This window comes from Anolis carolinensis, chromosome 3, assembly GCF_035594765.1.
Source record: "Anolis carolinensis isolate JA03-04 chromosome 3, rAnoCar3.1.pri, whole genome shotgun sequence".
In the NCBI taxonomy this organism is placed as follows: Eukaryota; Metazoa; Chordata; class Lepidosauria; order Squamata; family Dactyloidae; genus Anolis; species Anolis carolinensis.
In genome coordinates, this window is record NC_085843.1 from 101192487 (window position 1) to 101206201 (window position 13715).

The 13715-nt window shown below is 41.3% G+C and overlaps 1 protein-coding gene across 6 annotated transcripts in view; it reads right to left on the reverse strand.

Annotated features, from left to right (window-relative positions):
- frmpd4 (FERM and PDZ domain containing 4) overlaps positions 1-13715 on the reverse strand; it is a 404084-nt gene that overhangs the window by 12320 nt on the left and 378049 nt on the right. For all 6 annotated transcript variants that reach the window (XM_016992375.2, XM_008107217.3, XM_008107214.3 and 3 more), the window contains exons 8-10: positions 11542-11673; positions 7945-8064; positions 5950-6086 (exon numbers count right to left, since the gene is read on the reverse strand). In XM_016992375.2, coding sequence (XP_016847864.2) covers positions 5950-6086; positions 7945-8064; positions 11542-11673 — 389 coding nt within the window. The remainder of the gene's footprint in view (positions 1-5949; positions 6087-7944; positions 8065-11541; positions 11674-13715) is intronic.

The window sequence follows — 13715 nt, forward strand, 5'->3', positions numbered from 1 at the left end:
ACCACTCAATCGATTCTCTACCTTTTCTGAAGAACAAGAAATTCACGCAGTTCAGATATGGCATTTAGCACTCATTCAATTACACAAAATTAATAATACATGCTCACAAAATTTTTGGAGACAATGCAGGGGTATAAATGCCCTGTGACATGTGGGGATCTTCTGCTGTGAAAGTATGGATTTTTGGAACAAAACTGTAATCTAGTTAAATCAAACAATAAGGTTACACAACACACACACACACACACACATTTCAGAATCTTTATTAATATAAGTTTTGATAAGAAAAATATAGAATTGTCAGATAAAGATTTGGTCTGAATACTAATTGGAGCTGATATAACCAAAATAGTAAGACCTTGGGAAAATGAAGATTGATTTTTCTTCTTCTGGGTAGACCCTGTTATGTTGTAGCTGAAAACTTAATAACGAAAACTCAATGGCAAAGGAAGAAATAATAATAGAAAATGTTGTATCTCCACTTCCACCTCAGGTTTTGGATCTAACAATGGATCAAGGCCTTCTACCAAATCACAAGAAAATTTGGAGCAACATTTCTTAAAAACAAAATGTATTTAATAAAAAAGACCGTGATGAAGTAGGATGTCCAAAGGAAATAGTAGCTATGTATTATGCTTTTAATATTGTAAAACCAAATTTAAAAATAAAGTTAAAAACACTACAAAAATCTATATATATAAAAGAGTGATGGCATCAGGGCAGCGGACAAAACAACAAAACTACAGGCCCCCCAACCTCAAAATTTGACAACACAACCCATCATTCACGGCTCTAGGTTGATACAACAAAAAGAAAAGAAAAATAAAGTTCTAATTACAGGGAGAGCAATAATTGTTTGTATCCAATTGCTGCCAGTTTGAAGGCTAAGCTTTGCCCACTTGGTCTCCTAGCAACCTACTCTGCCCAAGGGACAGGCACAGTTAGGCCTCACTTAGGCCTCTTCCACAGATTATCAGATTTGAACTGGATTATATGGCAGTGTAGACTCAAGGCCCTTCCACTCAGCTATATAACCCATTTAGAATCTTATATTATCTGCTTTGAACTGGATTATCTTGACTCCACACTGCCATATAACCCACTTCAATGTGCATACTAAACATAAAGACAACCATAGAACAGACATTCAATACCACCACTACCTCAACAATTTCTCACCAATACCACCAGACAACGGCACAGCAACGCGTGGCCGGGCACAGCTAGTATTATATAAAACACCATATGCTCTGTAATTTAACGAAGACAAATTTGCAACTCTACATGCCATAATAGAAATTACATGACATCTATCAAAGAGGTTCAGTTTCTAACACAAACATTGTAGGTCTGCTTTTGCAGAACAGTATCCCAGTCCGTACAATCTCCAAATCTTTCTGTAATCCGGCGGCTCATAGTGCTGGGGGACTTCAATGTCCATGCCGAGACTAACCTTTCAGGTGCGGCTCAGGACTTCATGGCCGCCATGGCAACCATGGGGCTGTCCCAACTCGTATCTGGTCCCACCCACAGTGCGGGACACACACTAGACCTGGTCTTCTGTCAGGGATGGGAGGAAGGTGGCGGTGTGGAGGAGCTCACTATCGCTCCTTTGCCATGGACCGACCATCACCTGATCAGGTTTAGACTTACTGCGCCCCCCAACCTCTGCAGGGGTGGTGTACCTAAAATGGTCCGCCCCAGGAGACTTATGGATCCAGAAGGATTCCTGACAGCTCTTGGGGAATTTCCCGCCTCCTCGGCAGGTGATCCTGTTGATGCTCTGGTCTCTCTCTGGAATGGAGAGATGACTAGGGCAATAGACACGATCGCTCCGGAGCGTCCCCTCTCGAGTAACCGAGCTAAACCAGCTCCTTGGTTTACTGAGGAGCTGGCAGTGATGAAGCGAAAGAAGAGGGAACTAGAGTGCGTGTGGCGATCAGAGTATAACGAGTCAGACCGAACATGGCTAGGCTCCTATCTTAGGGCATATGCCGCGGCAATCAAAGCTGCAAGGAGAGTCCACCTTGCGGCCAACATTGCGTCCGCACAGAACCGTCCGGCGGCGCTGTTCCGTGTTATCAGAGGGTTGTTAACTCCCAGCAATCAAGGTGGGAGCCCTGATAACTCAGCAGCCCGCTGTGAAGCATTTGCTCGGTTCTTTGAGGACAAAGTCGCTCTGATCCGTTCCAACTTTGACACCATATTAACGGCAGTCTCTGAGGATGTAACGAGTGCACCTGCTTGTCCAGTTTTGTTGGATTCATTTCAATTGGTTGAGCTCAAGGATGTGGACAAGATCCTTGGAGAGGCGAGACCGACCACATGCATCCTAGACCCCTGCCCATCCTGGCTGGTGAGAGAAGCCAGAGGGGGTTTGGCTGAGTGGGTGAAGGTGGTGGTGAATGCCTCCCTTCGGGAAGGCAAGTTTCCAGCGAGCCTAAAAATGGCTGTGATCAAGCTGCTGTTGAAAAAGCCATCATTGGATCCCACTCAATTCGGAAACTTTCGGCCTATTTCCAATCTCCCCTATTTGGGCAAGGTCTTGGAACATGTGGTTGCCTCGCAGCTCCAGGGATTCTTGGTGGACACTGATTTTCTGGATCCGGCACAGTCTGGCTTCAGGCCGGGGCATGGTACCGTGACAGCCTTGGTCGCCTTAGTCGATGATCTTCACCGGGAACTGGACAGGGGGAGTGTGTCCCTGCTGGTTCTGCTGGACCTCTCAGCGGCCTTCGATACCGTCGATCACGGTATCCTTCTGGGACGCCTCGCAGGAATGGGACTTGGAGGTACTGTCCTGCAGTGGCTCCACTCATTCCTGGAGGGTCGGTCCCAGATGGTGTCATTGGGGGACGCCTGCTCGGCCCCACAACCGTTGACTTGTGGGGTCCCGCAGGGCTCTGTATTGTCTCCCATGTTGTTTAACATCTACATGAAGCCGCTGGGAGAGATCATCAGGAGTTTCGGGGTCCGGTGTCATCTGTACGCAGATGATGTCCAGCTCTGTCACTCCTTCCCACCTGTCACTAAGGAGACTGTTCAGGTCCTGAACCGGTGCTTGGCCGCTGTGTCAGACTGGATGAGGGCCAACAAATTGAAATTGAATCCAGACAAGACAGAGGTCCTCCTGGTCAGTCGGAAGGCCGAACAGGGTATAGGGTTACAGCCTGTGCTGGATGGGGTCACACTCCCCCTGAAGGCGCAGGTGCGCAGTCTGGGGGTAATCCTGGACTCATCGTTGAGCCTGGAGCCCCAGGTCTCAGCGGTGGCTAGGGGAGCCTTCGCACAATTAAAACTTGTGCGCCAGCTGCGACCGTACCTTGGGAAGCCAGACTTGGCCACGGTGGTCCACGCCCTTGTTACATCCCGTTTAGACTACTGCAACACACTCTACGTGGGGCTGCCTTTGAAGACTGTTTGGAAGCTTCAGTTAGTCCAATGGGAGGCTGCCAGGTTAATAACTGGAGCGGCGTACAGGGAGCGTACCACTCCTCTGTTACGTCAGCTCCACTGGCTGCCGATTAGCTACCGAGCACAATTCAAGGTGCTGGCTTTAGCCTATAAAGCTCTAAACGGTTCCGGACCAGCTCTCCCGCTATGACCCACCTCGAAGCTTAAGATCGTCGGATGAGGCCCTGCTCGTGGTCCCGTCAGCCTCACAGGTGCGGCTGGTGGGGACGAGAGACAGGGCCTTTTCAGTAGTGGCTCCCCGCCTATGGAACGCCCTCCCCATTGAAATCAGGCAGGCTCCCTCCCTCCTATCCTTCCGTAGGAAGGTAAAAACTTGGTTGTGGGGCCAGGCTTTCGAATAAGAATCAGCAGCATTAATTACTATTATGTATGCTGGAACTCAATTGACAGACCCAGTCTTTTAAACTTGTACACGCCTATCTATATTTTATAAATGCACTTTACGAATGTTTATGTAAGTTAATTTTTTAACTGATTTATAGTGTATTGTACTGTTTTTATATGTCTGTTTTATTGTAAGCCGCCCTGAGTCCCCTGTTGGGTGAGAAGGGCGGGATATAAATATTGTAATAAATAAAAATAAATAAATAATCAATCCCTCCCACCATTTTTCTTTCATTTATTTTGGCAGTTTGTTGCAATACATCTTGCACACTTATGGTACATCTTCATTGTTGATTTAATACAGTCTGACAACTTTTACTGCCATGGATAAATGCTGTGGAATCCTTGGATTTGTAGTTTAATGAGCACTCTTAGATAGAGAATGATGAAGAACTTATAAAACTACATCTTCCATGATTCCAGAGCATTAAGCTATGTCAGTTAAAGTGGTGTCAAGTGTCATTAATTCTGTAGTGTAGATGCATTCTTAAAAAACTGTGTAAATTCTTCAAAAGAGCAGCAGTAGAACTAGCAAGTTTTTGAAATCCTCCTTTAAAGAAAGCATGCCAGTTTCACACTGTGGTTTTTTGTACCATTTTCACACTGCAGCAGGGTGGCCATGGTAGTTGTAAACTAACACCTGAGAAAAGTGAGACAAGAGTGGAAAGGTCTTCCTTTGAACATCTATGGTGTTTCTTTGGGTATAGAGTATGAACTGAGTGGAAACAGAAGGACATGTTTATCACATCATGTGTGACAGCCTAAAAACTGCAGCTTGCATCCTAAATTAGCTTAAGGAAGTTCATAGATGGAATGTTTTCTGCATTGCTCTCCAAAGTATCTCTGTATAATCAAGGACATGTGTTCTTGTGTGGAGGAGAACTTGACCCAAATCAGGATAATTTAATTTAAGAAATGTCATGGACCAAGGGCGAGATGGACGGACGGTATCCTTGAAGTGACTGGCTTGACCTTGAAAGAACTGGGGGCAGCGATGGCCGACAGGGAGCTCTGGCATGGACTGGTCCATGAGGTCACGAACAGTCGGAAACGACTACGTGATTGAGCAGCAGCAGCATGGACAGAAAGTTTCCCTTCTTCTCCTTTCTCCAGAAGCCTCAACCTCCTTCTACACAGCTATATACAACCCACATTGAACTGGATTATATGGCAGTGCGGACTCAGATAATCCAGTTCAAAGCAGATAATGTGGGTTATCTGCCTTGATATTCTGGGTTATATGGCTGTGTGGAAGGGCCCTCAATTTTCCTTGGCTGTGTTAGCTCAGGCTGCTGGGCATTTCCATCCACAACTGTGATCCCACCACAGCCCTATAAATTCTGCTCTCTGAGGCTTTCAAGTTTACTTTGTCAGGAACAGCTCCCTGATGGGAGTTCATTGTAAAACTCAGGTTTGTACAACAGCAATACTAATACAATATTTACTGCTATGTTGTTGTGAAGGCTTGCCTGGCAGACAGCAGATTTCTTTAACTTTATCTGTTCTGGCTTTTAATGGCAGATTTACTGTTTTGATTTGTGAGTGACCTTGCAAGCAGAGTGGAGGACAAACAATGGTGTCACTTTAACAGCAAAGGTTAATGAAATAGTAAATAGGAAGCCATGATGGAGCTGCAGTTCCAGTATTAAGGTAAGGTCACATTCTCTGACCATTGCTGTGACTCTCTCTCTTCCCCCAAAATATCATGGAAGTTTAAATCATAGTTTTCTATATGTGCATCTGGTGGGGAAAAAGGAAGGGAAGGAGAGGACAATTTGGGGGATGTGTAGGTGAGTCAGTGATGATGATTTACTAGCTCTTACTATACCACAGCAATCAATAAAATAATATTATTTCAACATAAATTAGCAACCAATCCCCAGGTACATATTCATGATTTAATTCAATTACTCAGGCTCTTTCCTAAAAACTACTGTTCTTATGAGGGTTTTTTTCTGCGCAAGTTATTTGAAGTATTGAGTCTTACTGGTCATTTGTAATTCAGTTCATTTCCAAAATAAATGTTGATATCTGTAGAGTTATAACATTTTAACGACCCCAAATATTATGACAATTACATTGCATACTTACTCAATGTATTTGAGAGAGATTTTCTGTGTATGTTTCGTGGTCACAGTAGCAATATACATTTGTAATGCAGCCAGCCTCAGTGCAATGTCGTATTTGAGTTCAGGACCAAACCTTTCCTGAACCACATCATTACAGCTCTGTCAAAGAACCAGCAGAGGGAGTATCAGGCTCAAGAATCTCTGATTTTAGACATAAACATCGAAATACAATTAATTCATCTCTAAAAGACAAGCTTATAATTAACAAGAAGTGGGTCTGCCAGTGAAGCCATTCATGAATCTCCAAAGATCACAAAGTGAAAAAATACTTATATTAACTTGGCTTTATATGTAAGACTATGGCTGTTAAGATGAAGATATTAGAATACAACCTCATTTTCTCTCATATACAGACCACTGGGGGTGTTTTAACTGGAGTGTCAGACACATCAGGTTAGAATCCCTATCATATTCCAGCAGCCCTTTCAGACAACACAAGTATAGCACTGTGATTCTATTTTCACAGCTATGGCAATTTCCTATAGAGTTTAGAGAGAAGGAATTAGAATTATCAACCAGAAAGCTCTGATGACTCACCAAATTAAAAACCCTCAAGTTTCCATAGGATGCAGCCATGGCAGTTAGTGGAATCATAGTGCCATGGAGTTTGAAAGTGCCCTGGGATTAAGAAAAAGAGATCTAACTCTCCATGTCACCTTGTCTTTCCCAAGAATGGGCCCTGGCTGTGGCACAGGCTAGTGAGCAGCCAGCTGCAACAAATCACTCTGACCAAGAGGTCATGAGTTCAAGGCCAGCTCGGAGCCTGCGTTTGTCTTTGTCTTTGTTCTATGTTAAGGCATTGAATGTTTGCCTTATATGTGTAATGTAATCCGCCCTGAGTCCCCTTCGGGGTGAGATGGGCGGAATATAAATACTGTAAATAAAATAAATAACAGTGCTGCTTAATCAATGACCAAGGGATGATACCACTGGAAAACTTTGATGTTTTGGATTTGACACCAATAATCAAAATCCAGCATAGCCAATGCCAAGGAACTTGAAAGAGATCACTACTTTTAAATATGTAATAGCAACAGCAGTAATGATGGGAACTGAAATGCAGGAGGATAAAAGGTTCCCCATCTCTCGCCTAGTGAATGAAAGACAAATGGACTGTTTTGCCTAGTCTCCTTCCATAGCTCTTGCCAGTTAATTAGCTAGGGCTCAAAGTCTTAGCCAAGAGTAAAGCAGAATGATGAGTTATATGAGAAGCAAAGGGCTCCATACATGATATGTCAAAGAGAGTACTAGCAACGTTCTCCTACTTTCTCTTACAGAGGCTGCTGGAGACTGAAGCGTGTGCAGATTGCAGAGATCATGCTCATTCCTAAATTTTCTAAATTACTGTGCTCAATCATTCTTTCATAGCTTAACCTAGAGATAAAAAATATCTGGGGTGGGGAGCTGCCTTGCTCATGATGAAATTCAGAAATGTCCATAAATGTTGCTGTCGTCAGTGTCACCTGGAGTCTTTCATGACATGCTCCACATTTTAGTTTGAACTTTGAAGAAGCTATGATATTACAGTTGTTCCACTTTAAATTTTGGATTAAAACACAGAGCAGATTCATTGCCTTACTAATGCAGGAATCTCCAGCTGCAACTTTCTACTGCACAATAGTGCATCAGAGTGCCCTCTTGCACCATACAGCTCTGTCTCTGTATTAGGAAGACAGTTCATCACCTTGTGCCACTGTCATTGCCAATTTCTAAGTGGCAACTCTAGCTGCCATATTTTGGATACATCACAAGATGACTCACTGGAAAAGAATATAATTGACAGTAGAATTGAAAGCACAAGGAAATGAGGAAGAGCATATTACAGGTGGATTGATTTGATCAAGGAAGCCATGGCCTCAGTGAGCCATACTATTGATATCTGTTGCACTTGGACATCTCTCATGCATATGATCACAATCAGTGAAAGCTAATTTAATGGCAAATAGCAACAAATTACCTGTACATATAGGTATTCAAAGGCAACTGCATCCCTTCGTAAAAGGTCAATGGGATCCTTTGGGACAAAACTGATTCTAAAGAGACATCTCATCTTATGGGAGCTTGGCCTCTGGGTCACCTGGAAGAGCGGGACATTTGTGTTACAACACAGAATGATGTATAACGCACGTTTTCGGACAAAGCTCATAAACCGTGGACAAAATGCCCATAATTTTTCCTTCCTTTGCAGTTTTCTTAGCAAACGCCCCCATTTTTGTGCTACTAATTTTAAGCCCAAGTCAAAATATTTTTATGCTCAGGTTTTTATAAACTGGGTTGGGATTGTAACACAGTGCAATGTTGGTTTTAAGGTTTGTAAAGAGTCTTAATGCTGAAAGTGTGTGATGGGCCCAAGGTCACCCAGTTGGTTTCTATGGCCAAACAGGGCATTGGACCCTGGCCTCCAGAGTTGTAGTACAATGCTCAAACAACTATGCAACACTGGTTTTTCACAGTTTGATGAGGGGAAGGAATTCTGAGGGCCCAGTGAAACTTGGACTCTCAACACAGTGCCACCTGTGCTCTCAATGGGGTTTGATTGATTCATGGAAACACCTATCATTTTGGAGATCAACAGTTGCCATAGTGGAATGTTGAGAGGATTAATAAACTAATGAAACTTCAAAGAGAGTAAGAAAGACTAATTCACTTCTGTTTCTTTCCTTTGATTCCTTCTTGCCTGCTACCTGTCCTCAAGTGCCCCTTATCGTCTCTTTGATCTACCTGATCTGTCACACCAGGATCTTACCTCAAATTTCCCTGGAGCTGAATCAGACTTATAGAGGACACACAACACTTCTTGTGCTTTACAAATTAAGCAAACATTCACACACAGAGAGACGGTGTTCAGAATAATTTCAGAAAATGGTTTCACACCACCCGTTATATAACAGAAACTTAAAATTCATTCAATGCAGTGTAAACATTGTTTTGCTTTACAACATTGTGTTACTTTATGAAATATTCTGTCATAGCTCATTCTTTCCATCTAGGAAACTGCAAAAAACAAAAAAACAAACAAACAAAAAAACCAAAAAAAAAAAACAGGCTGTTCCTTTTTGATCAAGGCATCCTTATGGGATGTGCTTTTATAATGACATAATGGGGGAAACTTACTTGAAAATATCAACAGCAATTGGGAGGAAAAGCCTGTGATTCAATCAATTCAATCAGTTTTTTTTTTGGCTAAGCCCTCTTATCTCCAATCAAGAGATTGCATTAAGCGAAAGAGTCAGTTAGAAAAGGTACAAGTAATGTACCCATCCAAATAATTAAGGTGCTTTCCATTTGCTAATAAACTCTCAGGGGGGAGGAGGTTGAAAAAAGTTTTTAAATATAAAAATACACCAAGTGCAAGAAAACAAAAATATTAAGAGGTGACACACATCTTTACCAATAAATTGTTTACCAAATAAATTTAACCAGTACATATGGAAATATCAGGAGTGTATTTAATTACAGTATAAATTTATGTTTCTACCCAGATGCATACCTATACTTTTAAGATCAGTCATACTGCCATGAGATTGTACTTTCCTGATATTCATTCCTCTGTCTCAATGGTTCCCAACCTTTGGGCCTCCACCATTTTGGACTTGAGTTCCCACAGTTCCTAACAGTTGCTAAGTTGGCTGGGATTTCTGGGAGTTGAAGTCCAAAATACCTGGAGGCCTAAAGATTGGGAATCACTGTGTCTATCCCATCACTCTATTCTCCTACTAGTTCTATGGAGCAACATTAAAATCCTCTTTGCTTCAATATATAGAGAAGAAGGGAGGGATCAGGAGATAGCCCGAACTTCGCTGAGTCCCCATGAGAGAATTTCTTTCTATTTCTTTTCCATCTCTCCCCAATCCTATCCTATCCTATCCTATCCTATCCTATCCTATCCTATCCTATCCTATCCTATCCTTCTATCTATCTATCTATCTATCTATCTATCTATCTATCTATCTATCTTGCTGCTTGCATTCTGCCTTGCACCTTCCTTTTCCCACAGAACATATACTTAAAAATTACAAAAAAACCCTGTTCTCCTTTACCTCTTTGACTCTCTCTCCCCTGCCCTACCTGTTTGGGCTTGTGTACCCCTGCTGTTCCAATTCATCTGGTGTGTGTGTGTGTATGCTTCTACCTGCCCCACTGCACCAGTCTAGCAGTAGCAGTCTTCCTTACCCCCAAACACTTATTTAAAAATAAACAAAGTCCTTGGAAGTTGTTTGTAATGTTCACGTCTTTGACTCACTCACGTTCTCTCTCTTTCTCCTACTGCTATTCTTCCCTGTGGAGACATTCCAGGGGATAGGAGGAGAAGCTTTTGGATTTTTAAAAGGACATTTTAATGAAACATTTAAAAAATCACTAAAAATGGTGGGATGGCCTGCAGTGGTAACTGCGTTCTCCTAGTGTGGCCATTTTCATCCCGAAAGCATTAAAAATGATGGAAAGAGGAGAGCGTGATGCCTCCCCATTGCCACCTATAGCCAGATCACTCTTGAAAATCTGGCTGCCATCCCAAAAAATGGCATATCACCCATTCTGAAAAATGAAAATTCCAAGAAAACGGATTGGGGGAGGGGTGTTAGAAAACGGCACGAAATTCAGGAAGTGATCAGTTTGAAAAAGATAAAGGAATTGAATGAGAGAAGCCACAGAGCTAAACTCTCCTGTTGTGTTGGCATTGCCAAAGATAGTAGTAAGCTCAGTGGCAAGGAGACACCCAAAAGCCAAAGCTTTGTGCTTGAATCTGTTCTACTGAATCTAGTGATGTAATTATACTCACCTGGGTATGCTCTGATCCACAGAAATAGTTAGCATTGCTGTCCAGCTTTTTCAAACAAAAGCCTTCCTATTTCTGGCCAATGTTTATTATATAATTTCCTAGTTCATAATACATTTCTTATCCTTACTCTAATAAGCTACTGTTTTAATTCCCAAGAGATAAGAAATCACACAAATGCAGAAATACATAAGAGAGTGTCCTCAAGGATAATGAAAACAACAATTGATTTCAATGCGACAGGAGAATTAGGCCAGAATGGAGTGCTTCTAAGAAACCCACTGTGCTGCTTCTCGAATAAGCTTAATCTTCCTTAATGATCTAATAAATGAAGTTACCCAGCAGTGTTTTCTGCATCATCATATATCACAGTAGAAATGGATGGATTGTGGTATTAATGAAACAACCAGGCAAAAGCTTTTCTTTGAATGAGTGGAAGAGAGCTTGCTTAGTACTACTGGAAATACAAAAACAATGAAAAAGCAAATGAGTCTTACCAGAAGTACACATAACAGAGGATTCATGCATACTCTGCCACTCTATACCACCCACCTATAATACGGAGAAAATGTGAATGCCTAACACTCTTGCCCAGCATGATGCTCAGCTTGCTTTCTGCCAGTATGAGATAAATGCCATGCTCTAAGTTTTGACTATCAAGGGCAAATGTTTTTCATTTGAAGTATGATAAAACCAATCTGAACTTTTTAAACATGAATTCCCTAAAATACTGAAGCTAAATCTAGTTCCTTGTTTTAGCTATAACATTACACCAACCTGAGTTAGAGTCTCCTGTTCATGTAGCAAGAGAAGTTTGATTCCAGACCCTTCGGTTTTCTGCTCCAGCATCAGGGAAAAGTGTTCAATACATTTAATTGACAGCTTTTCTTGAAGTGTTAAAATGACATCCTTGAAAACAGAAGAATTAAAATGAAATAAAATGACAGAAACCTGTAATTGGAACCTACAACATTGTGACTTAAATTCCCAGTGTATGTACCACTAAATAATATGGCTGAATGCTCAAGTATTCACAAGACAGCCACATCCCATTCATTTTTCTTCCAACCATGTGTTTTCCTTCTTTTCTCTTGATAGTGTATATTTACTGAATTCATCCTCAGATAATGACCCTAAGACAGCTTGAGTCTGTAACACAATTATGTGTATGTCTACAATTATGTGTATGTCTATGTGCATACGTGAGTCTTACTTAGGTCTACTGTTAAGTAAATATGAAAATGTAGCCTTTTACAAGATAGTCTTACATACCCACTTACTTGACAATAAGCCCTATTGAACTCTGTGAGGCTAACTCAAAGCAACAGGGATTTAAATCAATTCTATTCAACTTCTTCCATAGTTTCAATAGGACACACAATGATATTCTACTCAATATCATTTAGTCAAAATGATTTTTGTTGGATTGGTGCCAATATTTGCATGGACATTTCAATGTTAATTTTCAAATATCTGCTGTCAAAATATAAGTTTTCCATTACATCTTTCTGCTCCTAAATTAGGGCATTTCTCACACACACTGAGCAGAGCAGAAAATTCTACAAGACATAGGCATATTGCCATTTTTTGTTTCCTAGCTCCCTCCTCCTCATAATATCTTATTTACAACAATACCACATCATTGTATTGCTCATTGCTATGCCTCTGCCCTTAATGAAATGTCATGATATGATAGTAGGTGGACACAAAAATTCTGAATGATGGTACCATGTTGCGACACCACTGTGTTGTATTAATATTATAATGTAATTTAAGTTCACCTTTATGGTCCTTTATCCATAAATATTATTCTGAACCCATTTTATCAAAACCTCTGACCACTAATCATTATAAATTGGGAGTTTTCTAAAAGAACTTTTAAAAACATTAATGTCTTGTTTTGTATTAGAAAAGAATTGAGTAGATAGTTTTGGAATAATCTTTCATATCAACCTCTAACTTTCAGTTAGAGGTTGATCAACCCTTAGCAATTACTTTTGGTTTAGGGAATTAACTGCTAGAAGGAGACACATAGTTAACTGTGAATGTAAGAACGTCAGTTCACAAACTCATTTTTACTCTGAAAAGATAAAAGCATTAAACATTTTTAAGACACTTCCATACCAGAGGGATGTCCACTCAGACGTAAGCCTCAATAAGTGTGAGATTTACTGGTAGGTATGAACATACAGGCTTTCAGTTAGAATCATAGAGTTGGAAGAGACTTTGTGGACCATCCAGTCCAACCCCCTGCCAAGAAGCAGGAAAATCACATTCAAAGCACCCCCGACAGATGACCAACAGCTGATGGGGTCATGCTGCGCTAGAATCATAGAATCATAGAATAGTAGAGTTGGAAGAGACCTCATGGGCCATCCAGTCTAACTCCCTGCAAGAAGCAGGAAAATCTCATTAAAAGCACCCCCGACAGATAGCCACCCAGCCTCTGCTTAAAAGCCTCCAAAGAAGGAGCCTCCACCACAGTCCGGGGCAGAGAGTTCCACTGCTGAATAGCTCTCACAGTGAGGAAGTTCTTCCTAATGTTCAGGTGGAATCTCCTTTCCTGTAGTTTGAAGCCATCGTTCCATTTGTTAGTCTCCAGGGCAGTAGAAAACAAGCTTGCTCCCTCCCCTCCCTATGACTTCCCCTCACATCTTGATACGTGGCTATCATGTCTCCTCTCAGCCTTCTCTTCTACAGGCTAAACATGCCCAGCTCTTTATGCCATTCCTCATAAGGAGTCTAAATTATTTAATTCTTTATAATTATTTCATCTATTTTTGACTGATTTCTTTTTAAAAAAATACGTGTGAAATACAAACATACACATTTGTGCCTCTCATATTTACTTATGCAATTAGCAAGACTTACACTGATAAAGTATAAAATGAATGAAAAATCAATTACAACACTAACAATTAATTATGAGAACAGAGATGATATGCATGGGG